Genomic DNA, 25,956 nt, shown 5'->3' on the forward strand with positions numbered 1-25,956 from the left:
AATTTAGAGAATTTTGGAGGTTTCTCAATTTATTAAAACCACGAAGGCGGCTAGTCATGGAACGCATGTTTTGACTTTCTCGTACAAATAACAAAACGTATACAATTCTGGTTGGGAATGATTTTTGCTTTTTCACCTCATAATTTCATGATATTAGATAAGATGAATAAATCTGGATTAAAATATCTAAATTTTGGATATTTTCAAAAGGATATCGTATAATTATCAATCACTGAAAATCAGGAAAAATTTCGAAAAAATGTTCTAGATATGTTTTTTCGTTCAAAAAACGGTTTTAGATAAACATCAATAGGTTCAGGATTTATTTCCACATCGACTTAATAATTTTCTTTTTTTAATTTATCAAAACAATATAATGATATATATACATATCTTTTTTTTGGTAAGAATGATATATATATACATATCTGACTGAAAATAAAATCGTATCAAAAGACAAAAGATCCATGTTAGTTTTTTTTCACTTTCGTTACTATATTTACTAATCTTTTTTTCTTTTCTTAATCAGCATCTTTTATTTATTTTTTATTCTTGTTAAAAGGTTGTTAGTAATTACTAATCTTTTAGAACCATAAAATATCAGACTCAATCGAAATCCTAATTAACCACTTATAGTTGCTTATATTGTAAATTCTTAAAAATATATATTTTTTATAACAATTTCTTAAAATTGTTGTTACAACATAATAGTAATGACCGATTCTTTTTTGAAAGTTGGTACTTCGTTTCTCCAAAATTTGATACTTGTTGAAATTTATACAATGTAGTATGTATATAAATTTTGTTTATTCTTATATTAAAATGTACATTTAATTCGAATGACATTGCCTGAAAAACGTGGCCTCTGCCATATAGGTTCTCCTTATAAGTTATAAGCCTACGTGATTTCTGTGACTTAGTTTATAAAAAGAGCAAAGATGCATGTGAAGTGTGAAACTGTTATCTTCTTCGGTTCACGTTAACTCACATATTAAAGGTTTTGGCCAACTTGTTATCTTTCTTCTATTTATTTCAGATGCAGTGTATATTATTTCTTTGTTTGCATGTGAATGTGAACAATATCAAATTATGTAATATTTTTCTTATCAAATAGTACTTTTTAATGTATTTTCTTATTTTCAAAATATTTATTTTAATAGAATTTTTGTTTTACACGTATCAAAATCTGAGATCGATAAAATTATTACGTGTTCATATCCTATATTAACTTTCAAAACCAAATTTTATTATATAAAGTATGGTTTTCAAAATTAATAATTCATGTGATCGTGACACGTGTTAAATCTATCGATCTTAGATTTTGCCATATGTCAAATAAATATTTCCTTTTTAATAATTAAAAAGAAAAAAAAGATAATTATAAATTTAAATAGTTTTAAATGTAAAAAGTATAAGGAAATTATACCTATATTTCCATAAGAGATTTTGTCATATGGCAAACAAAAATTAGGTTTTAACAAATTAAATATTGTAAAAAGATAATTATAACAAATTTATAAATTTAAAGAGTTTCATAATATAAAAAGATTATTATAAGGAAAGTATATGTATATATAAAGAAATTATGTGTGTATTGTTCATAAAAATAGAAATTATATAATGCTAAACGTTTTATTTATAAGTTACTAACTGTACAAAAAAAAAGATTTAAAAATAGGATAATTTTTTTAAGGAAATTATATAATTTATTAATCATATAAGAAAAAAGATTGTAAATACTCACCTCTATAGGAAAAAATAGATTGTCTCATTCTCACCAAGCAAACTAATTTCTTTAGAGACACCATCATTTCTTTAATTTCATTCTATTAGTAAAGTTTTTCCTCTCTTTTTTTGGTCATAAATTATTTTTAAGATAATATTAGTAACTAACCTTTGACTAAAATATAATTAAGGAAATAGCATTGAGTCAAAAAAAACTTTAGAAACTAATATTTTTCAGCGATGAAATAGCCTTCAAACAAAAGACAAAACATACATGTAATTAGGATTTAAAAAACAAAAAACAAACACTAATAACAGGAAATCTAAAAATAAAGAAAATCAATATTAGAATTTTGACGACGAAAGAGAGACATCCACCTAGAATCAGAGGAAAAAACAATGTCATTAAATAAAATAGCATATCATACTAAAAGAAATAGGAGTAGCATGTGATTGTTAATGGAAGTGACGATGGTGGTGGTGTATGGTTACGGATATGGTGATAGATTGACTTTAAGAACAACATGAATCATGTAAAAATTATTTATCATTTATTAGAAATATATCATGTCATTTATATATATATATATATATATATGTCAAATACTTTGAATTAGATGGTTTTCTACAAATAGGATGTTATATTCAGATCCAAAGAATATATGGCGAGGAAGGCAAATTAAGAAATTATGAACGACGATGGACATAGACTAAAATTGTTGTCGGAAAGAGGCTCGGCTCGATGCTAGAGAAAATAAAGAAGGAGGAGAAATAAGATCAGTTGGAAAAGATGAGAAGAGGTGGTAATGGTGGTGTTGGTGATAAACAGACCAACATTTATATTAGATGATTTAATAATTAGTATAAAATAACTACAAATTGTGTTTTATATTGTGCGTTATGCATAATAAATCTATTTAAAAAATAATGAAAATGTTGCATTTTCTAAAATTAAAACATAGGTGTTTATATAATTTTAGTTAAACTTTATAAAAATAAGTGATAATTTTGACCAGCAACCCGTGCAACGCACGGATCCATATCTAGTTTTATATAATAAACCATTAAATACCACACCATATTTAAAAAAACAAAACTTCATTGTAAACCATACAATATAATCCAGTTAAACAAATCCCAAATTATTTGTTATAATCCAGTTAATCAAATTAATCATTTCCAATATTTAACATTCAGACCATCTTGAAAATTACTATCTAATTTATGGTTTTAGTACGATCACATCTTTCTTAAAATCTTTTGATATAAAGCATAATAAGTTATTTTGTATTTAAATGAGAAGTGGAGTAGAATACACGAAATCGAATGATGATGTTTGCATTTAAACTTTTCTCTTTTCTTTTCTTTTTTCTCTTTTTCCTTTCTACATATTCGTGACAACTAAAAAGTGACATTAAGGTGATTCCGACAACGCCCAGGAACATTGCAGATTATTTGAATCAGATTTTAAGAAATATCTATTAATGTATCAAAAATAAAGTTTTCATTTAACAAAAAAAAAAAAATTAAAAGCAAGCAACTGTTTTTGGAAGTGTTAAGCAAATTATCCGGAAAATGGTATTTTTCATATCTATACAATCTGTAAAATGTGTTTTTCAACCTGAACAAATATTTAGGATTAATTCATATTTAAATCTAAAAATGAATTTCATACATAAACTTTACATTTAATGTCTAATTCAAAATCGTAATCAATGGATGTTACTCAACCGTTAAATTGTTGAATCAGATATCATATGTTTGATGATGTGGCTTAAAACGATGTCGTTTTAAAAGTTGAAGTTAAAGTTTTATAAAATTTAGCAATAATCGGGATTCAAACCCATGACGTTTCACTATAGTCGTGGATCAAATGATAATGGACTGCGCAAATGAGTGAAACATGCATTATGGGTTCGAGACCCGTTTTTTGCAAAATGTTATAAAATTTTAACTCTGACACTTAAAACGGCATCGTTTTAAACCATGATATCTAACACGTGTCATTTAACTTAACAATTATAACGGTTGACTAACACCCGTTAATTACCGATTCCAAATTAGACACTAAATATAAAGTTTAGGTATGAAATTCAAATTTGTTTGGTGTTTAGGTATGAATTAATCTTACATATTTGTTCATATCAAAAAACACATTTTCTTATTTTTAGGGCGGCATCCCAATACCTATATTTATATTTGTCTTTATATTTGGTTGCAAACAGATGTCTTCGCTCCCTTATGAACGGGCCGGGCCTGCAACTACAAATGCAAAGTTTTCTTGTTCTCTTCGTTACACATTTTTTAAAAGGATAACATTCCTTTAGGCAATTATTTCAGGCTTATTAAAGGTCTTAGGCGGTGCTAGACTGCTAGCTTGCTTGGCACTCTCTTATTACAATGCGGAGGAATCCAACGCTTTCCTTGTGTTATTCCTAATAGATTTGTAATCAATGAGTAAAAGACATTTTAAATTTACAATGCTTTAGTCTGCTAGTTATGTACCAACCGCAAGGTCTAACAACAACCATGACATAGTACCCAGATTCAGACCAGAAGAAACCACCGACACAATCAGCCTCGACATAGGTATTGGAATCGCATCTAGCAGCCCTGACCATACATCAAACGAGCATCAGCAACGACAAGTACTCGTTCTGAATTTATACAGCAAACTCAAACCAATGGAGCTGCTGGATTCAGGTTTGTCCATGGGCCTCCCATGGGATCCTACTATGGTGGAAATCATCAATATAACGGTTCGAGAGAAACTGAAAACGAGGCTCAAGCCGGTGACATCTCTTCCTCTTACCCATATCCACGTAACACAAAAAGGCTCTTTACTTCCATTCTTTATCTTGATTCTTCTTAATTAGGTTAGGAATGGAATAACATTGTTCTCTGTAATCTTGATCTATCTATATATGTATGTATGTATGTATATCATGACACAAACACTAAGATAGATATAGGTACTGGTCTTAATTTTTCAACATATTTGTTTGTTTTTTTGAATTCGAAAATGTTTTGTAAAAAAATACACAAATCTTTAAATGTATTCAAGAAAATCTTATTTGCAGAGATCATCAACATCAGCCTGTAAAGAATCTCCTCCATGACTGCCATGGAAGAAACCCACCTGCAAACAAAACACAATCAAACACTAAAGCTTCTTGTTGTGGGAATTTTTAAAATATTTTCAAAATGTAAAAGAAAGAGATAGAGAGAAATTGAAGTTACCACACTCAGGACAACGAAAATATTTGTTGTCTCTAAAAACAAGTCCTGTTCCTCCACATTCTTCACATCTCTTCTGTGCAATCTGAAACCAAAACTCATTTCAATGTACACTACCAAATATGTATGAAATGTGTAATACACATAGTTTAGTTCACACAATACATACTATTCTTTTGCTGAATTCAACACCTGCAACAACGAATGGTATGATTCCAGCTGCAAGATCCAATTAATTAATTAAGCTTATAAGAAAAAACACATTTTAAATTTATTAATCACATCACTAATCAGCTAATTATTTACCAATAGTTCCAACTATAATCTGCCACGTAATCTCTGATTTTCCTGTCTCCGCCACCGTGTCAGCCAGTTCACTTAGAGCCGATGGTGTTGTTCTCAGCCGTCGATTACTTATCATCAACAGGCCGTGGCTTCTTCTTCTTCTTCCCGGAGAAACAAAACTAGCGGTAGATTTTATCTGACGTGGTCTTGTTCCAACGGTCCACAGAGACGGAACTCGACACAGTGAAGAAGAAGCAGAAGTCTCCATTGTCGCCATTGTGACTCAGAAATCAAATTCTCCGATGAAAATGTAAAAAATTCGGGCCACGTCGACGTTTTACGGGTCGGGTTCGCGCCAACCACAAAAACCATCGGGTGGCTTTAAAAAAGCTGCCAATTAAAAAAAAAGAGAAAAATCTCAAATACATTAAAACGACGTCGTGTAATCGGAAAACAGTAAACGCCATTGATGTCTTTTTTTTTTTTTTTTTTTTTTTTGGAATTAGGGTTTTAGGGTATATTCGCAATCGGTCTAATTGGATAATTCTTCTACTCTGTTAACATTATCTTCTTTTTCGTTCCTACCGCAAATGGCGGGTTTCTCACTGTACTGTTTTATAAACCCACGAATTCTCTTTACTCTTCCGTCGGAATCACCTCTCTTTGTTTTGGGTTCTGATAAATGTTCGCCGGCGACGAGACGGCGAAGTAGAAAGACTCGTGGGTTTGTCGTAACGTACGCGCACTCTAACCCGAAGATTATCAATCCGAAGAAGAAGTCGAGGTATGGGCAAACGTTATCTCCATATGACAGTGATGAAGATGAAGAGCTAGATGATGATGAAGATGATGACTGGTTGCTTAATGTTAGTTTCCTTTTTCTCTTCTATTCATCAAGTTATGAGATTTATGTGATTTTAAGCACATTTTTTTAGCTTTGATTCTTTTTTGAATGTGAAACTTGTGATTTCTTTTTCATGTTTTCTTTAGGATGACTTCGCTGAGGTTACAGAGTATGAGAAGAAGAAGCCCAAGTCACAGAAGCAAACCATGGCTAAGAAAGGTTTGTCTTTTCTTGACATATTGTTTGAGATTGATTTGAAACTGTCTAAGATGTGGGTTTGTTTGTGAAGGTGTGAAGAAAGGGATCGTCAAAAATTGGGAAAAACCTGAAGAAAGTGAGACTGATGAAGATGATCTTGATATAGGCATTAGTCGAAATAGGGAGTCTTGGCGTTTAGATGGTCGAGGAAAGGTGAAAGATTTGCTTAAATTCCTCTTCTTGTGGAGACAAAGATAGAGTTGAGAAAGGAATTTAATTGTTGTTTTTTGTTGTGTTTCGTTAGGTGAGTTCGAGGAAATATGTCGAGAAACTATACCCTCGGCTCTCAGAAGAGATCGATATAGATCCGAAATGGGTACCACTTCTGGATTACTTGAGCACATTTGGTCTGAAAGAATCACACTTTGTTCAAATGTATGAGAGACACATGCCATCCCTTCAGATTAATGTCTTATCAGCGCAAGAGAGACTCGATTACTTGTTGAGTGTCGGTGTTAAACACAGAGATATCAAGAGGATGCTCTTGAGACAACCACAGATACTTCAATACACAGTTGAGAACAATCTCAAAGCTCACATTTCCTTTCTAATGGGTCTTGGGATTCCTAATTCCAAAATAGGACAGATAGTTGCTGCTACCCCGTCTCTCTTCTCTTACAGTGTAGAGAATTCATTGAGACCCACTATAAGGTATCTGATCGAAGAGGTTGGGATAAAGGAAACCGATGTTGGAAAGGTTGTGCAACTTAGCCCTCAGATTCTGGTTCAACGGCTCGACATAACATGGAACACCCGGTACATGTTCCTCTCCAAGGAGTTGGGAGCACCTAGAGACAGCGTAGTGAAGATGGTGAAGAAACATCCGCAGCTTCTTCACTACAGTATCGATGATGGGTTCTTGCCTCGAATCAATTTCCTTAGGAGCATTGGGATGTGCAATTCTGATATACTGAAAGTCTTGACTAGCCTTACACAGGTTAGTAGATTGCTTTACTCTTCTTCAAACTTAATCTAAACTAGAATATATGTTCTCATAAACACTTCTCAAATTGGTCTTAATAGGTTTTGTCTCTTTCGCTAGAAGATAATCTAAAGCCTAAGTACATGTATTTGGTCAATGAGCTCAATAATGAAGTGCACATTTTGACCAAATACCCAATGTACTTGAGCTTGTCCTTGGATCAAAGGATACGCCCGCGCCACCGCTTCCTGGTTGAGTTAAAGAAAGTGCGGAAAGGGCCGTTCCCTCTTAGTTCATTAGTTCCAAATGATGAAAGCTTTTGTCAGCAATGGGCGGGAACCAGTGTAGATACGTATCTTGCCTTTCGCCAGAGGCTGTTACTCAAGGAGTTTGCAAACAAGTATGACAAGAGAGTATGATGATGGAAATCTCTTGCTCTTGATTACCGACAACAAGTCAACACTGTGGTTACTTTTCTTGCTTCAAATCCAGTAAAAGAGGTTCATAAGCAGAACCTGTGAATGACCATTAACTTCTGGTGACACGCGATACTGCAAAGATTAAAAACTTTTTCAGGACAAGAAAATCCAGAGAAGCCGGCTTGGCACAGACATCATATTTGTTTTACCAGATGAGAGTTTCCACAATCTTTTCCGGGTTTTGGCTACATTTCAAGTTCTGCAATGTTATGTGGTAAAGGTTTACTCTCTTTTTCTCCTCTTCTTTCGAATGAATCACGAAGAAAAGAAACACAATCTGTGTGTAGTATTTTTTGGCCTAGTATATATATATATATATAGTAAATACTAAGAACATCTCTTATGAAGTATTGTTGTGTTTGATCCTTCTGCAAACAAGAGGGTGAAAGGAAGATTTAATAAATACTAAGAACATCTCTTATGAAGTATTGTTGTGTTTGATCCTTCTGCAAACAAGAGGGTGAAAGGAAGAGTTTATGTTTTTGAAAAATTAACAAAAAATGGTCTTTTTAAATTACAAAATTGTCTAAACCATAAAATTCTATATTTCAATTATTACATAAAAACTAATCCTAAGGTCTGAATGCTAAATCTGATCCTAAAATTAAATCCTTAATCCTAAAGTCTAATATATAAAGAAAAATTTCACAAATTCAGCTAAATTTTTCTTTGGATGATGATTTTAGTCTAAAGGATTTAAACAGCGTCGTTTCATAGTACAGTGATGTCGATGTTTTATAGCTCACTAAAATCAATGAAAAATCACAATTCCACATTGATTTTAAATTATTTTTCATGACTTTTGGTTAATAATTAGCTGATTTGTTTTTTGAATTACTCAATATGAATATGTCAAATTAAATTTGAACATAACTTCTGAAAGTGTGAACATAGTCTATAGTTATTTTGCCAAAAAATAAAAAAAAGATTGTCCTGGTTGAATGTATAAACCGTAAATGTAAACCGATTTATTTGTTTTTTACAGTTTTGTTTTTTGGTAAGAGAAGGGGAGATGTTTTTTACATTACTTGAACACAAAACTTCCGTTATTTTACAAATAATTACCAGCGAAAAACTTAATTAACCTATAAAAATGTAAAACCATTTCTTTAATTTATTTGGAAAGGTTACCAAATAAACCATCTTTGCATTTGCTAATGAACACGTAACTCTTATGAGTAAACGTAACTCTGAAACGATTAAAATTAATTTGCCAAACCCCTCCAAAATCATGTTTCCAATTTTATTCTTCTATAATCATACCTCTAATTTGCCTTCATCTTTTCATTTTCAATCGGTTATTACTATTCTGTGCACCGAAGTAAAAGATGGTGATGATTATTGATTAATGATGGTTATTGGTTAACATTTAACAATAAGAACTAGCAATATAACTCCATCATACTATATATAGCTCATACTCATGCTCCATACGTACTTAATTCTCGCATATGTTCATTTATAATTTTATATAATCTTTGTAAATAAAAATATAATCTTGTTTAACAATTGGACAATATTAAATAGTCAATATTTGATTGTCTAATATCGATCGAAAAGTAGTCAAACCAATATCAACCTGTAATTTGGATTATACATTTCTAAAACTATCCTATAATAACGTGATACCATAACTATGAGTCTGTGACATGTCAGACACTCAAATTACGGGAGTGTTATTCAATGGTGAAGTGAAAGTCAATTCTTTAAGGTTTAGATTTATTTTCTGATACTGGTTTTAAGAATCTGTTTATGTGGATTTCAAAATCTCTGCAGTATATCTTGGATTTTGATTCTAATAATTTACTCATGAAACTCCAAAGAGGTTTCATTTCAAATGACTTAATATACAAAGATTTTACAAGTCTTTTAGTTTTAAATAACACTAGATTTTACAAACCTTAAATAATTGACTTTAACTCCACCATTGAATAACATCAAACTTTTAAAATCTAATGAAGTATAAGATCTAATAACACCAGATTTTAACGTTAGATTTATAATCATTAGTTGAATAACACTGGATTAGTGTTGGATTTCAATTCTATTAAAATCCATCATTGAATAACACCACCTACATGTATATAACACATGGAGCACAATTAATTTCCACATAAAAGAAGTTTCTACCAAATAATCATAAAAGAACATTAATGTAACTTAAACTAATTACAGAACTAGTATTTATTTTCTGATAAATGTATTTATTACCAAAACATATCTAGAGATACAACCACTATTATTGATCAACATAAACATAAACAAATAAATCGAGTTGGATTTTACGTCAAATAACCTTTGTACTTGTGTATTAATCAGGAGAAATATTATTTTAAATAAACAGAAATCATAACTTCGAGATGCGTATTTCTCTTCCACATATGTAGTTTAAACTTAGTATTGGATATTGATCAATCAATGCAAAAATATATGTTTATTTATAAAACTTATCCAAATAAAATATGTTTCTCACAAATAGTCGACTAAAATTATCATTTTAATTAAAAAACAATATCAAAAGAGAAAAAACAAAACATATGTTAAGTATTCTCAATGGAGATCGAAGTGTTCGAAATTCAAACACGTTCATTTTCTTGTATTTAAATTAGATTCTCACAGTATTTCTCTGAAATTTATTATTCTTACAAATGTTACCAAAAAGTATTAATTTTTAAGAAGATAATCACAAACAGAATAAATACAATTATTAAAAATATTAATTTGAGGTTAGAAGAAAAAAATTAATTTAATTTTGAGGATATATATACTTTTATCTTTTTGACAGCGAGGATATGTATAAAAAAAATTTCTGATAAGTATGATATAGTATATAATTAAGATGATGGTATTGTTTATTTTTGAGGGAGTTAAAAGAGCATACATAAGACATAGAGAGGCTCCAAGTATTTATTAAACTCATCTTTCTCACACGACCTTTCACCTCCAAAGACTCCCAACAAAAATCATAATAAAGAAATACAAAAACGTAAACTTTGCCAAGTTTTTTTTCTTCTTCTTTAACTCTTTTTCTTCTTCTTTAACTCTCTCTCTCTCACTCCCACGAAAAAGGGAGAAGAAACCTTAAAACGTTTTTTTTCCAAAGCACGAAAAAACTCCCCACCACACTAACTTTTTTCCTTGTGATTTCAACTTTTTCTGCAGAAGAAGACATTCCCCATGAAAGTCGAAGCTTTTATTCCCGCCGTTTTATTGCTCTGTTTTGGATGTTTAAAAAGCTCGTGTGCGTTGCAGATAGGTAATAATGATTTGAAGAATTACATAAGCTGGGAAGATCTGAGAGTTGTGGAAGATGGAAGAACAGAGAGAAGTTTTAGCCTTAAGGAGAATAGTAATTGGGTAACCACAAATGCAAACTCAAAAGCAAACGCGAACGCTACAAACGTGAGCAGAGTGATTGTGGTTGATAAAAACGGAGGAGGAGACTCTGTTACAGTTCAAGGAGCTGTTGATATGGTTCCTGATTACAATTCACAGAGAGTTAAAATCTTCATTCTTCCTGGGATTTACAGGTAACTTAAAACAAAAAAAAATTAAGACATAAACCGTGTTTGGTTTTGTTATTTTTATGTTTTTAATCTTTGAGAAACGTCTTTGAGAGTGTGGGGTTTTGTTTCCGAAGATCTCGTCTTCCTTTATTTTGTTTTGTGTTTACTAAAAACAGTTGAAGCTAAATTCTTGGGTTAGTGGGATAATCTAAGCATAAGCTTACGTGGGTAGTTTTTTGTATTACAAGCTCTCTCTTTCTCTTTCCTCTGTTTACATTTCTTCAGATGATTAAATAAAATCGTGGGTCTCAAGAATCTTTGTCCGTAAAACCAACCATATAATAAGAATCTTTGTCTTTTTTTGTTTAGAATCTCTTCTCTGATCTGTGTTGTTGCAGGGAGAAGGTGATTGTGCCGAAATCAAAACCGTATATTTCGTTCATAGGTAATGAGAGTTATGCAGGAGATACAGTGATTAGTTGGAGCGATAAAGCTTCAGACCTCGATAGCGATGGTAGAGAACTCGGTACTTATAGAACCGCCTCTGTTTCCATTGAATCTGATTTCTTCTGTGCTACTGCCATCACTTTTGAGGTCCTTAAACCCTCTCTCTTACTATTCTTTCTATGTGCGTTGTGATTTTCTATATTTTGAATTGTTTCGGATTGAGGCAGAACACGGTGGTGGCAGAGGCGGGAGAACAAGGGAAGCAAGCGGTGGCGTTGAGGATAATTGGGGACAAAGCTGTGTTCTATAGAGTTAGGGTTTTGGGATCACAAGACACTCTTTTTGATGACAATGGATCTCACTACTTTTACCAATGCTATATCCAAGGAAATGTAGATTTCATCTTTGGCAACGCTAAATCACTTTACCAGGCAAAACCCGTTCGCTTGATCTTCTTAAATCCTTTGTATCGAAATCCATTTGTAAAAATATTGATATGGGTTTTGCTAACTACAGGACTGTGATATCCACTCAACCGCAAAGAGATATGGCGCGATCGCGGCTCATCATAGAGACTCGGAGACTGAAGATACCGGGTTCTCGTTTGTGAACTGTGATATCAATGGTACTGGGCAGATTTACCTGGGAAGAGCTTGGGGAAACTACTCGAGAACTGTTTATTCAAACTGTTTCATAGCTGATATTATCACTCCTGTGGGCTGGAGTGACTGGAAACACCCTGAGAGGCAAAGGTAAAAGAAAAGGATCTTGAAAATTGAAAATTCATCTCTGAAACTACAGCATTTCTCTCTTAAAACGAATTTCTTTTGCAGCAAGGTGATGTTTGGGGAGTACAATTGCAGGGGAAGAGGAGCAGAGAGAGGAGGCAGAGTACCGTGGTCGAAAACTCTTACCAGAGATGAAGTGAAGCCTTTTCTGGGCAGAGAGTTCATATATGGAGATCAATGGCTGAGGCTCTAAATCCATTTTTAACCGGACGGACATAAAGGTCCAGCTAGCTAACAGGAGATGATGATCTAATTATACTCTATACATTTGTAATTAGTTTGAATCTGAGTAGAGAGAAATAGAATCTGCATGATCTAATTAGTTCCAAAAAGTAAATGGAACCCAGGTTTTGGTTTTAGATAAATTAAATTTCTTACAAGCTGATACGAAGTGGTTTTACAAAGAGTTTTGTGACAATAGGCAAAATACAAATGGATTTCATTTTCTCCTAAATAAAACCTAAAACAACCAGTGCTAAATAATCCTATGCTTAGATGATCGGTTAAAACAAATGCAACCACCAAAATCATGCCTCTTTAATTTTCTATACAACCTTTACCTACTCCTCTCTCCTCAGCACCAACCAAGTCAAACCCAGAATCACTTTTTCTCCAAACTCTGTCAATATATATATACATAAAAAGAAACATCAAAGTTTCCAGAGATGTGGCACGTACCAGAATTACCATCATTATATATGACTTCAAGCAAGCATCTTTACGTTGTCACCAGCGTGGTAGTAGTTTTTGATAGGGTGAAGACTGATTCTGATTTGCGGGCCTTCTCATCATTAAGGGTAACATCATCTTCTTTGTGGTCCTCCACGGTATTTTCATAGTTGACATAGGTATTAGTTTCGTTACTTCCAACCTCTTTATCCTCTTCTTTTGAAAGTTTGTTTTCATCATCCTCCTTAACAACCCCATCATCTTTATGCTCTTTGTTCTGTTCTCCTAAAAGGTAATTGTCCGCTTTGTCACCTTCAGGTTCTGCCTCCTCAACAATATCTGGCATAACAATGGGCTTTGCCTTGGTGTCTTTTGCAAGAGTGGACGACGTGGAAAGCTTGACTTCCGAGCTAATATCAGAAGATACAATAGCGAGTATTTCGGGTTTAGGATCGATATCAACCCAGCTATCTCCCACCCAGTCTCTGGAAATTCGAATATCCTTTCTGAGCATTGTTAAGCATAAGTTCTCCCCTAACACCATGAAAACAAAACACATGTTAGTCGTAAGGCAGCGATGGAGAAAGTGGAGGCAACTAGAGAGTAAAAGATGAATATAGGAACACACTAAATCATACCAGGGATATATATTTTCAATTCCTCAGTATCCTGTTTGCCAGTGGCAATTACAACACCTTCCCACCAACCATCATTCCACCATGCATCAACAGCTTCACCAATTGTAAGATCAAAGTATGATGTTTTAGCATCTGGAGGAGCAGGCCGGATTGTTGGGCGGTTGGACAACCTTATACCAAGCTTATCAGGCATAGCAGATTTAAAAGCCGGCACCCATTCCTACACAAAACAATGGGGAAGAAAAAAACAATTAGGTGACAAACATAAGATTGAAATAGCTTTCATTTCCAGAAACTAAATTTAGACAGCCAATGGCTGTGGAAGCTAATATATACCTCAAGGTTTCCATATCCATCCTCGTCCTCTATATCATCATACTGGAGTTTTACCTGTTTCCTTGATACTTCCAGGACAGTGCATCTAAACCAGCAGCCTCTAATACCGCTATCTTGACACAGAAACTCTATTTTTGCATCAGCCTTAACCACTCCATTGTAACAAGGATGTTTCTGAACATCAGTTGGGGAAGGAAATCTTTTTCCCGAGGCATTAAGTTTGAGTCTCTTACATGAAGATTCATAAGTTGTTAACAGATGGTCAGACATAATTCCTGCTCGTTTTTTCATGCTCCTCTCAGCACCAACCATTACATTCTCACCCTCACTACATTCTTCATCTTTCTCTATATTCATCGCACAGTCTGCAGGACCAGCCTCCATAGAACTTAAGCAAGACATAATCGGTTGGTCCAAATATCCACGCAATTTACTCAAGTCAAAAGGTTTAACTTTGCTGTTCCTCAGTTGCCGATAGCACATGTATACCTTTGCCAATAAAGAATTAGGAAAGGAAGCCACACACTCCTCATAATGCTCACGGGTCAAGACAGTGGCAGGACCATCAACACATTCTGCACTGATGACCTGTGAATGAGGGGTGATGAAAACCTCTTTTGGGTTTGGGTTTTTGAGAGCAACTGCACCCTTCACTTCTTTTGTGTAGTGAAACCACCTCACCTTGACCTTTTTTAGGCCACGCTTGTCCTCGTACATATCTTCCAGATATGCAACGTACCGATCCTCCCCTTTGCTCATGACAAAGACAAAAGATTGAACCTGAAAATCCAAAAGAAGAAATACGCCTCCAAGTGAGTAGTCCCATCCATGATCAAGATCTTAACAGATCCAAACCACAAAAACAGTCAAGATATATCGGACTATGCATGCACTAGACCTCCAGGGAAAGGATATACTCAAAGTCACTGATGTCAAGACTTCAACTTACCCCTATTGTTGTCCCATTTCTGCAAAATGATGGGTAATGTTTGAGCTGTTTACCACACATCCAAGGAGTTCCTGACCACATAATCTCCCAACTATGAAAACTTAAGTTTATGGGAAGACGGACCTGTGAGAGAGATTTCCTCATCAGTATAACAAGAAAGTAAAATGCAGTGACAATTGTATGGCGTAACAAGCAGCTAAACATCACCTCTTCACTTGCTTGAGCTCGCTGAGCAGCAAATCCATTGCTTGGAAATTCGGGAGATCCATTAGATTCCCCTGACTCACATTTTGGTGACTCTGTAAATGACAATATAACAAGTGCTTTAGAATAATCAGTTATAAAGCTAGAAGAGACCAACATAAAGGAGGAACTCATTCCTTCTCCACTCAACAGACAAATTGTCCCATATGGTAAAAGATAAAGATAAATGCGTACTCGACCAGTTTCCTTGTGTACTTTGCTTAGACAGCATTGAAGTGAGCCAATCCACAACTTCCCTTCTCGACCTCCATTTAAAGCCCGCATGAATTGAATTCTCAGAACCATGAATACGCACAAACTCCTCAGAGACAACATAGAACATGTGTCTAACACTTCTCTCAGTACCAACCACAGCTAGGATGGATTCACCCGCAGAATCCTTCAGGAAGTAATGAACAACACGGTTCCCTCGCTCTTGTGAGACAAAATGCTCTTTCCACTCGACAAAATGATGATCATTCTCACACATTTTTCAATATGAAAATGATCCGGCAAGCATCAAACGCCCCGAACCCGTCTTTACATCAGATAAAGAACTAACTACTGAAAGACAACAAGCGCCGATGCCAGTTCAAAGTCATAGTCTTTGATCTCAAATCAAGTTCTAAAGCAACCCCAACAATCTCTATATACCAAATGACAGTGGAAACCCTTAAAAACCTATTATTCTAATGACCAAACAATACCCCTAAAATCAATCCCTTGTGGCGTGGAAATCCTAAAGCAAATCACTCTAATGCATAACTCTGATCAACATCTTTTCCAGCTTCCTACAACAAAAGCTAAATCGTCGAAGTCTCTGTAGATTTCCAGCTTCTAGAAATCAAATAATCCGGACGAAGAAGAAGTTAGGATTAGAGAAAGCAGAGAAGAACCCAGTGAGCGGAGAGTTTTGAAGATCTGTCGAGAGATCAGAGACTAAGCCGTGGAAACACTGATCTAAGCTCGAGAGCGCCGCCAAACACCAAGATACGACTTTGACTGCGGTAATCAGTTTAAGCATGACGAAGACGAAATGGGCATCTCAAATTTGAATCCGATTCCTCTAATAAGGATTGTACAGAACAAACAAATGATTCAGAAAAAAAAAAGTGAAACTTTAGAAGCTTAGAATAGCGGCGAAAACACAAAATCGAAGATCGATTTGGAAGATTTGAAGAAGGAAAAGCTGAAAAAAGGAGATGAAGAAGAAGAAGAAGAAAATGAGTTCTGATTAAGGTAAACTTGAAGAAAAGCCATGGATGATCTCTCTTCTCTCTCTCAAAGTTACAGGGGTTTGGCAAATTAGCTGCTTTGGTGAAGGAAGAGAGAGAAGAAAAAGTGTGCATTTACTACGAATATCAGGAAGTTAATGGGTCTTTAATGGGCCTTAAATGGCCAATGCCGGCCAATGCCGACAATAAAAATAAAGAAAGTCAACGGAAAGTCAAACAGATCTCTGTCTCTTTTTTTTTCTCTCGTCTCTCTGGCTACCGAGAAAACAGAGAACGTTAAGAATCATTACTTTTGTCGAGAAAATTATTTTTTTTAATTGAATGAGAAAATCTACAAAGTTGAATTAGTACAAACGAAGAAGATTACGAGAGAGAGATTGATTATTCGATCGAATCAAGCTTGGTTTGTTAGTAATGGCGGGAATAGCTATAGTTTTAGATCTACTGAAGAAATCTCAATCCAAGCACAGTCTTCACTCATCTTCCTTCTCTTCCGCCTCCGCCGCCGCTGTTTCTGCTGCCGCCACTGCTCCTTTTGCGTCTAGGTTTCTCTTCGGGTATGTATTGTCTCTCTCTGTATCGGATTTGGATTTGTTTGACTTTCACTGGATCGTGGTCGATATAGTTATTGGATTGATTACTACTTTTTGTGATTTCGTTCTGGATTAGGGTTAGAATTAGAAAAGCTTTATTCATAATTGATCATCTTCTATTGCTCGATTAAACAAGAAAGTTTGCAGATTTCTAGTTTTAATTGAGCGGTCACACTGATCCAAGGCTATGTCAATTACTAGTAAAGATCATATTTTGCAATCCTGTTTGAAGTATTGGTTATTGTGGTGAGATTATAACATCAAGGAATAGTTCTAGATATGGTTTTTGATGTCTGGGCGTGTTGGGTTTTACCAGCTCTGTTTTTAATCTATATAGATCTCTTGATAGATTTCATTCATGTGTCCTGTCGATGCTCTCTCGGTGATTAGCACTTCATTGTTTCAGTTTCAACCTATCAATGACTCAGATTGTTTATGTTACAGTTCTTTTGAGCCTCGAGTTGCGTATTGTGATGCCGCTGCTGGAATAGATGATGACTACCTTGGTGCTATACGGAAAATGTCTGCGGATGTTTTGCAGCGTGAACCGCTTGCATATATCTCTAGTTCCAAGGAATACAATATCCAGCCGAAACCAATTTTCTCGGCCTTTGAGTTCAGGGCACTTGCAATGACTACAGTGAGATCCCTCCTGATGTTTTATTTGCCTCTTTTGGAGCCTAAAACGGCTTCTGAGGACGATGATGATTTCCTAAACAGTGCTGCAGAAGAAAACCGCCGCACAGACTTGATTGTTCCTCTTAAAAAGTCAGCCAAGCAAATTGCCCGTGAGGTTAGTATTTCCAGATCTTTCTCTTGTTGTCTAGTACGCATTAAAGGTTCTTACCATCTGTAGTTGCTTCATGATGCCATGGTTTAAACTGCTAATTTCGGTATTATGATCCAGACCACAGTTGTGACCACTCGGAGACTCCTTGAAAGGCTGGCTTTGAGTTATGTCTCACAGCGTATGGCATGGAAACTTCTAAAGGGTAACACTATCTTCCATTACTTTTGCTTCCACTACAAACTTGCGTTATAATAAAAGTTAGTAGACAGATTTAGCTCGGTGAACTAATAGCGGATACAATAAATATATTCTGCAGATGCGCCTCAGTCGGCTTTACGCAAGGCTCAGAGAGGGTTGCCGACACATGTATACATCTTTAAAGTCAGCCAAACAACTCTTAGAGGTATAATAAAACATTTTGGTTTTTCAACTCTGGGGTGACCTTCCCATCAAATGCTCCTTCTTTTTCAGATCAGACATTGTTTAGTTCTTCTGAAGCTTATATGCATGTTCTGTCTTTGGCTGTGTTTATGCAGGTCACTTCCTGGGAATTGCAGCATCATGGGTAGTTCAAGTAGGCATTGAAATATACAGATGTGTGTTCCCGAATGTTAAACCCGAGGAAGAAGAAGAGGAACAAGTCGAGATATCACAGCAAGCTAAGGACCTCGGAAACAAAGTTGTGGGTATCACAGTACGATGTGGGGCTTCCTTAGTGTTTGCTGCCATTGGAGCCGGTATATGCTCTTGCCTTATCCGTCCCTCCACGGGCCAATGGATCGGTAAGCTCACCTCACCATACCCGTTATTGGAAATGCACAGATAACTCCATAGAATTTTTCAGTTTTTGGAACATTGATATGTATTTTTTTGTCCTTAATGCAGGCTGCGCGTTGGGGGACTTGGCTGGTCCGATGGTTGTTTCGGTTTGCCTGCAGAAGACTCTTCAAGCTGATTATTAAGTCCTTGTGTGGAAATTGAATTCTTCTACTTGAATCTCGACGATCCAAATGAAATCATAGAGCTTGTTTTTTTTTTCTGAAATTTTCTTATTGTCTTCACTGAAACCTTAAAAACATTGATCAATAGACTCTCAAAGTTATTCTCAACATGTACCTACTTTTGACAACAGCACAATAAGTCAGGTATTTATTTTCACTGGATTTAGTTTTGGATTTGAGATTTTTCCCTCTCTTTTTTACTTTTGTAAGTATGGATTTTGTGAACATGTAATTCTCATATGCAGACGTGAAAAAGAATACTTGTAAGAAAAATTAGTATTTGAAGTATGGTTGTCCAATTTGGTTCATCCAAACCAAAAACCTAGCCCCTAGCTTTGGATTCGAGATGATTGGGAATGGAGAACTAGAGTTTAGCATAGCAGCAAAAGACTTATTTGAGTTGTGGGATTTGTTTGGTTTAGGGTTCGGTTCAAGTAAAGAATCCATACCGGATTTGATTTGAACTTCTTGTGGACTGCAATTAGGCTTATTTTGGGTTAGTGTGAGTTGGAGAAATCGGACCAAATAGGCCTCAAGTCTCAACTCGAATTCTTTTACACAACAACACAACACAACACGAATAGGCCCCTTAATATTTCTACTTGGAACACTTTTGGAAGTGAAAAGCAAAAAAACAAAAACTCTTTGCAAACGACGAAACTACTTTGGTTAAAACTACTAATTTGGTACAAATTCACTCTCATTTTTTTTATCAACCGAATAAGACCATGTACACCGGTGAAACAAATAGAGTATCAAAAGCCCAAAAATATTTTTTTAATGGATCAGACACAATTTTTGGGCTTGATCCGTATCACTGGGGTGAGACTTTTGATACCCAGTATCATTGACGTGGCGGTTTCTTATTGGTTCCGAGAAAACGCGTTTCTTTTTCTAAAAACAGGAAAAAAAAAAAAAAAATTCTCATTCTTCTTTTCTCGCTAACCCTAGAAACGCGATGGAGAAAACGATTTCTTCTCCTCCGCCGATCTCCTGCCTCCGCTCTCTCCGTTTCTTCTCCGGTTTCATCTCCGGTTTCATCTCTTCGATTCTATTTCACCTCTCCGTTTCTTCTCCGGCTTCATCTCCTCGATTCTATTTCACATTTCCTCGGGCGATTTTCGATTTCTCCTCACCTCCGCCGATCCTAACGAGCTTTGATTTGTGCTTCTCTCCTCTCCTCCGCTCCTTCTGCTGTTAAGGCCAGTAATAAGCCTTTGAAAGGTATGAACTTTGGTTCCCTTTTACCTTAAATGCTTTGGTCTTGTCTTTCTCTGTTACATAACGAGTTTGGTCTTGAAAGTTTGCATTTTTATATCTATGTTTCTCCTTCTGATATTTTTACATTATTTTTTTCATCATGTTTTTTCAGTTTTTTTTGAATTTTATGTTTTATTTTGCTTAAGTATATTCTACTTTTTTTTATTATAATATTACCTTTTGTAATCTTATGTTTTAATATATTAATTTTTGATTTTGCAAATTTTTTTTTTTTATGATATTTAAACCGGTCTCACCAATGCAAACATATTTAGTAGGAGTATCATAAAAAATCTCAAATAATAAACAAACATTATAAATAATACTAAAAAATTCTTAATGATACTAAATGGATATCACCCATGTACATGCTCTAAGTCTCTTCAAAAATCTCTGAAAACGATGATCATTGCCAAAAAAGAGAAGATATTTTCAATTGTAATGTATAGACTAGAGAATTTAACAAAGACACATCATCACTACCACCACACAAACACGAAACACATATGAATGGCTCCAAATAATTCGATTGTCTAGTTAGAAAATGGGCCTCCCTCTTTAATATAAATAATAAATACTTTCACCTACTTTTCTCCTTGCACACCAAGCCACAACTATACTCCAACTGTTTCATATTTGTCCCCACATAAGATGATGAGTGCATGAATGCATGAACCATCGTTGGCCGATGCGGTTTCTGGTGCATGTAGCTCACAACCGTCGTTCTCACATTTTGTTATATCATCATACTTTTTTTTTTTCATTAAAAGGAAAAAGGTTAGGTTTAGAACAATAACTACTCGTTGTAATCATATTTTTGTTTAATTAAAACTATATACGTACTATAGTTTTGATGATAAAATAATTTAAATGACGATTATTCTGTCGATCGAAAATATGTATTTTACTATTTTAATTTATTTTTCGGAAAAAATACATGTGTCTTACCTCACCTGCCTCGCTCTATATATATATACTAGTCTTTGGTTCTCCTTTACTACAACCAAGCTCCAAGCTTGCCTTTGAGTTTGAGTTTGTCTTGAGGATCTTCTTTTTTTGGTTTTTGGCTTAAGCTTGCTTCTTCTCCTCTTCTACTACTTTTTTATCTCTATTTCAAATCTTCTTTTTCATCCTTATTTTGTAAAATCTTGAAATCAAACCAAGAAAATGGAAATGAAATTGGTCTTTACCACGGCTTTTACTCAAATGTTCGGCTACTCGAACCACATGGATCAAACCAGCAACTGCCAAAGCACCCGCAACAAAATTATAAAGATGATGAAGAAAGAAGAATTCCCAAGCGGATTTCAAGTTCCTCTTCACTACCCTAAATACTCCAAGTCTGATTACGAAGCCATGGATGATCTCCGCCTTGACTTGCTGCTCAAACAATACGGATTCTCATTCGAAGGATCTCTTGAAGACAAAAGGGTTTTTGCAATTGAATCATTTCTCTGGCCTGATCAGCTTTAGGGTTCATGTTGGTGTTGAATTATCTCATATCTCTCTCCACCGGAGTCTTGCATATCAATGAGCCTATAAGATGGTTGAATGTTTTTAAATTATGTTAAATTTCCATGTATATCAAATTATGAATCACTTAGTAATGTCTTAGAATAATGTCAAATAATGTGTGTTATATTTCTCTGTGTTTGGGGTTTGAATTTACACATATGTATGATGTATCATCATGATCACATTAATAACATATATGATGTATCATGTATAACATTCAAAAAGTGTGATCTATCGACTTATTATAACCCCATTGTCTCTCTTCTTCTTTAGATTACTTTTTTTTTACTTGTGGTAGTAACTTGTAAGTGTATAACTAACTAGAAAACGTAAACAATATTTCACATGAATGGCTTGAAAAAAAAAAACTAGAAAACCAAGAAAAAATAAGAAATGAAATATTTTTTTTTGTAACATCTAAAATAAATTTTAATAAATAAATTCTTCTATATAAAAAGAAAATATTTTTCTAAAGATATCAACAATACTAATGAGAAATATCCTTTCAAGAAATGAATAAGATCAATGAAAATCTAATATTTTGAAGAAGGAAACAAATTTATTGGATTAGAAGATGATAATTTTCACCCAAAAAAAAAAGGAAAAAGGATAATTAATATTAAAAAAAAAAAAAACTAGAAGTAAGCACCGAAGAGAATTGGCCAACTGTGAGAACATCAATTACCAAAAAAAAAACTGTGAGAACATCAATGAAGAACAATAGCGAGATCCGACAACACCGCTTATTTTGATTTCTGGGTATGTCTCAATTCTTCCTTCAGTTTCGGATTCTGTGTCTGATTGATTACTCTTCATCTTTGGTCCATATGTTGATTTCTCAGAACAGGATTTTAGACAAAAGATGTCTGTTTTGGTGTAAGTTTTTATATCCAATTGAGAAATCGAGATGTTGGAATATTTTTTTGTTTCATCTATTTAAGATTTGAACTGATTCATGGATACTTAAAGTTTCAAATTTTGTTGATTCATGTTCACAATTTGACAATCTATTTCTATGAATGATTTTGACAAGAGATTTTGATTGATCTGCAGATCTTAGAAAACTACTTCAATCCCATAGTTACCTGGTTTCAATATAGACATGTCAATTGATTCTGCTCGTACACCATTGTTACCTACGGAGAAGTTAGATCCCATGGCTCAAGATTTCAACCTAAACTCAAGAACTTCTTCAAGAAAAAGAAGATTGCGTCGCTCTAGAAGCGCTCCTCGTGGTGATTGTATGTACAATGATGATGTCAAAATCGATGAACCGCCTCCTCATCCTAGTAAAATCCCAATGTTTAGTGATCTAAACCCGAATCTCAGGCAAGTGATCATGCTCTTGGCTTTATATCTAGCCATTGGTACTCTCTGTTTCTACTTCGTGAGAGACCAGATCTCCGGTCATAAGACCAATGCTGTGTTAGATGCTGTCTATTTCTGTATAGTAACGATGACAACTGTTGGATACGGTGACCTTGTCCCTAATAGTTCCGCCTCAAGGCTACTTGCTTGTGCCTTTGTCTTCTCGGGAATGGTCCTCGTGGGTCACCTTTTAAGTCGAGCAGCGGACTATCTAGTGGAGAAGCAAGAGACTTTGCTCGTTAGGGCTTTCCATTTGCGTCAAAGCTTTGGTCCAACAGACATTCTCAAGGAGTTGCATACTAACAAGTTGAGATACAAATGCTATGCTACATGCCTTGTCCTGGTAGTCCTCTTCCTTGTTGGTACGATTTTCCTTGTAATTGTTGAGAAACTGCCGGTTATCGAAGCTTTCTACTGCGTATGTTCCACGGTAACGACATTGGGTTATGGTGATAAGAGCTTTAACTCGGAAACAGGACGCCTTTTTGCTGTGTTTTGGATCTTGACGAGCACCATATGTTTGGCTCAGTTTTTCCTCTATGTAGCTGAGCTAAATACGGAAAACAAACAGAGGGCGTTAGTGAAATGGGTTTTAACGCGAAGAATCACAAACAATGATCTCGAAGCCGCTGATCTTGATGAAGATGGAGTCGTTGGGTAAGACATCAGACATATTATCTCTTCTGTTTCCGTCTTGTCCTTCTTCTTCTTCTTATATTTTTCTTCCTTGTTGCAGAGCTGCAGAGTTTATTGTATATAAACTGAAAGAAATGGGTAAGATTGATGAGAAAGATATTTCTGGGATAATGGATGAGTTCGAGCAACTTGATTACGATGAATCGGGAACTCTCACGACATCTGACATCGTTCTAGCTCAGACGACGTCTCAGATTCAAAGGTAAGCCTCATTGTCATCATCATCTTGCGAAGATGAATCAGAATCTTTGTTAAGTTATACTTGCACACAACAAAAAAGCAAAGAGATTGAACAGTTTTTGGAAATTTTGTTTGTTTGTGTAATGTGTTTGTGTTTGTGTTTTGTAATGTAATGACAAACCCTCACTCTTTGATTGTTTCTTGATGCTGAGTGTATAATTTTACTATATAAATGAAGCTCTGGTTTAACATCAATGGTGTTATGCTCCATGACCAAACCCCAAAACTAAAAAAGAGTTCTCTCGAGTATTGACCAAGAAATTCATGGTTGTTTCTCTCAAAGGACAGGTGATGATAATTGCTTTTTTGCTTTAAAATATACTGGTATTTTGATTGATACAAAGCGTTTTCAAAAGAGAGCGGTTTCTTTTTCCCGGTAAGCATAGCAAAAAAGGGCGTTAGGGAAGTCGTCGTTTCTCGAACTGAGATTCATGGCAATGTGGGTCAAGCCAGTCTCTTGAAACACCTTTTCCAGTTTTAGTTCGTCCCTCTGCGCCGCCGCTGCCTACAAGCTCTCTTAAGTTGGCCATTTTGTTCTCTCGACCAGAGCCGCTCATTTTCTGATCAGCTTCCTTGAGCTTCTGCTTAAACCGCTGCTTGCGGCTAGATGTGTTACTACCATCTTGTAGCTGCGAGGGAGGAGCTCCATGTGGTCCTAAGTAGATGTTTTCTTCAGCTTTAATCTACAATTATAGAATGAGAGATAAAGAGTTACTTAACATTTGAAAACTCCTCTGATACAGAAGAAATATCAATCACTGACCTTAGGTTTTGATGTTTCAACTTCAGAATCATTAGTAACATTCTCTTCTCCAATCTCCAAGCTTGGAATCACAAACCCATCAGTGTCTGCCACCAATCAAATAATGATCGAATCAAGATTTGCAATTACACAAGAAGATACAGAAATTTGAATGATTGAATCAAAGAACCCTAATTTTTCAATAAACAAATGCAATTGAATCGATTAAACCCAGAATTTTCCGGGAAAACACAAAATTAACAGAGAAAGCGACTTTATTACTTACCCCACTCATAATCGTCTTCTACCTTGGGAAGATTCTTCTGCATTACAGGAGTATCCATTGAAGACTAACGTTCATGGGTTCTCCGAAAAACCAACAATTCACACGAAATAATTCGATTTCTCAGCTCTTTGACTTTTGAATGTGAATTTATGTATCAATTTCGAAATAATTCGATTATTTTTCACCTGATTGATTTTTCGCGAAACCCTAAATGTTAGAGCTTGGAAAAAGGAGAATCGAATCGGCGGAGAAGGAGATGGGAGGGATATTTATGTAATCTACTATTAATAGACCGTATTCAGACACCTGTCACTTACTCATTCGTCGAAGTTTTTTTTTTAATCTTTCTCGTTTACGTGAAAATCCTAGATGAATTTCGTTTAATGGAATGTTGCGTTGGCCAAAATCTCATCTTTCTAATAAGAGCAAGTGAGCTGAGCAACAATTACTCCCAAATAAGGAAACAGAAAACTCTAAGAAAATGACAAAATAATATTTCTTCTATATTTTTTAAAAAAGGTCTTAAAATATTTGTACCAAACTCACATCACCATCTCCATGATAACACATTTCTTACACTGTCCATCATTTTACAATCAGTTTAAACACTAATTAATGATCTTATAAAACAAAAACAGAGCATCATAATGTGCTTTGTGAAACAAAATTACTACTATATTGTTTGGTTGGTTTTGTTTTGTTTTGTTGACTGTTCTCTTTATCTTTCATATTTTCACAAATGCAGTATGGCATATCATTTTGTAGCTAGAAGAGATATATACATATATATATATATATATATATATATGCAATGATCACTACAAATATACTATGACCTTTTTTTTTAACGTCTGGATTTATTAATTATTTCAAATTATGAGAACTGTTACATAGACGACTTTAC

At 34.7% G+C, this 25,956-nt stretch overlaps 8 protein-coding genes across 9 annotated transcripts; 5 read left to right on the forward strand and 3 right to left on the reverse strand.

Annotated features, from left to right (window-relative positions):
• Positions 1-4,666: 4,666 nt before the first annotated feature.
• Positions 4,667-5,723, reverse strand: LOC9300475. The gene is made up of 4 exons (XM_002866058.2): positions 5,269-5,723; positions 5,132-5,181; positions 4,966-5,047; positions 4,667-4,864 (listed from the first exon to the last, which is right to left on the reverse strand). The coding sequence occupies exons 1-4, from the start codon at positions 5,522-5,524 to the stop codon at positions 4,818-4,820; spliced, it is 435 nt and encodes a 144-aa protein (XP_002866104.2). The 5' UTR covers positions 5,525-5,723; the 3' UTR covers positions 4,667-4,817.
• A 3-nt stretch (positions 5,724-5,726) lies between these two features.
• LOC9302179 (transcription termination factor MTERF9, chloroplastic) lies at positions 5,727-8,144 on the forward strand. The gene is made up of 5 exons (XM_002864353.2): positions 5,727-6,113; positions 6,238-6,310; positions 6,381-6,502; positions 6,594-7,286; positions 7,373-8,144. The coding sequence occupies exons 1-5, from the start codon at positions 5,838-5,840 to the stop codon at positions 7,688-7,690; spliced, it is 1,482 nt and encodes a 493-aa protein (XP_002864399.1). The 5' UTR covers positions 5,727-5,837; the 3' UTR covers positions 7,691-8,144.
• Positions 8,145-10,581: 2,437 nt separating this feature from the next.
• Positions 10,582-12,856, forward strand: LOC9300476 (pectinesterase QRT1). Its single transcript, XM_021031297.1, has 5 exons — positions 10,582-11,280; positions 11,655-11,850; positions 11,931-12,134; positions 12,220-12,455; positions 12,537-12,856. Exons 1-5 carry the CDS (start codon positions 10,928-10,930, stop codon positions 12,682-12,684), a joined length of 1,137 nt encoding a protein of 378 aa, XP_020886956.1. The 5' UTR covers positions 10,582-10,927; the 3' UTR covers positions 12,685-12,856.
• LOC9300477 lies at positions 12,846-16,670 on the reverse strand. Its single transcript, XM_021031291.1, has 6 exons — positions 15,522-16,670; positions 15,291-15,382; positions 15,084-15,206; positions 14,135-14,914; positions 13,799-14,018; positions 12,846-13,694 (listed from the first exon to the last, which is right to left on the reverse strand). Exons 1-6 carry the CDS (start codon positions 15,814-15,816, stop codon positions 13,210-13,212), a joined length of 1,995 nt encoding a protein of 664 aa, XP_020886950.1. The 5' UTR covers positions 15,817-16,670; the 3' UTR covers positions 12,846-13,209.
• Positions 16,671-16,796: 126 nt separating this feature from the next.
• On the forward strand, positions 16,797-19,128 carry LOC9302180. The gene is made up of 6 exons (XM_021015455.1): positions 16,797-17,118; positions 17,599-17,947; positions 18,062-18,146; positions 18,261-18,347; positions 18,481-18,726; positions 18,830-19,128. The coding sequence occupies exons 1-6, from the start codon at positions 16,976-16,978 to the stop codon at positions 18,904-18,906; spliced, it is 987 nt and encodes a 328-aa protein (XP_020871114.1). The 5' UTR covers positions 16,797-16,975; the 3' UTR covers positions 18,907-19,128.
• Positions 19,129-21,202: 2,074 nt separating this feature from the next.
• On the forward strand, positions 21,203-21,973 carry LOC9300479. Its single transcript, XM_002864357.2, has one exon. The coding sequence runs from the start codon at positions 21,373-21,375 to the stop codon at positions 21,676-21,678; it is 306 nt and encodes a 101-aa protein (XP_002864403.1). The 5' UTR covers positions 21,203-21,372; the 3' UTR covers positions 21,679-21,973.
• Positions 21,974-22,288: 315 nt separating this feature from the next.
• LOC9300480 (two-pore potassium channel 1) lies at positions 22,289-24,215 on the forward strand. Of its 2 annotated transcripts, none has more exons than XM_002864358.2 (3): positions 22,289-22,479; positions 22,774-23,745; positions 23,825-24,215. In XM_002864358.2, the coding sequence occupies exons 2-3, from the start codon at positions 22,823-22,825 to the stop codon at positions 23,988-23,990; spliced, it is 1,089 nt and encodes a 362-aa protein (XP_002864404.1). In that variant the 5' UTR covers positions 22,289-22,479; positions 22,774-22,822; the 3' UTR covers positions 23,991-24,215. The 2 variants fall into 2 exon arrangements, with proteins under 2 accessions (XP_002864404.1, XP_020866748.1); XM_021011089.1 differs by lacking the exon at positions 22,289-22,479 and adding an exon at positions 22,538-22,596.
• A 92-nt stretch (positions 24,216-24,307) lies between these two features.
• On the reverse strand, positions 24,308-25,312 carry LOC9300481. Its single transcript, XM_021011096.1, has 3 exons — positions 25,053-25,312; positions 24,788-24,873; positions 24,308-24,707 (listed from the first exon to the last, which is right to left on the reverse strand). Exons 1-3 carry the CDS (start codon positions 25,108-25,110, stop codon positions 24,423-24,425), a joined length of 429 nt encoding a protein of 142 aa, XP_020866755.1. The 5' UTR covers positions 25,111-25,312; the 3' UTR covers positions 24,308-24,422.
• Positions 25,313-25,956: the final 644 nt, after the last annotated feature.

This window comes from Arabidopsis lyrata (assembly GCF_000004255.2).
Source record: "Arabidopsis lyrata subsp. lyrata unplaced genomic scaffold ARALYscaffold_8, whole genome shotgun sequence".
Taxonomy (NCBI): Eukaryota; Viridiplantae; Streptophyta; class Magnoliopsida; order Brassicales; family Brassicaceae; genus Arabidopsis; species Arabidopsis lyrata.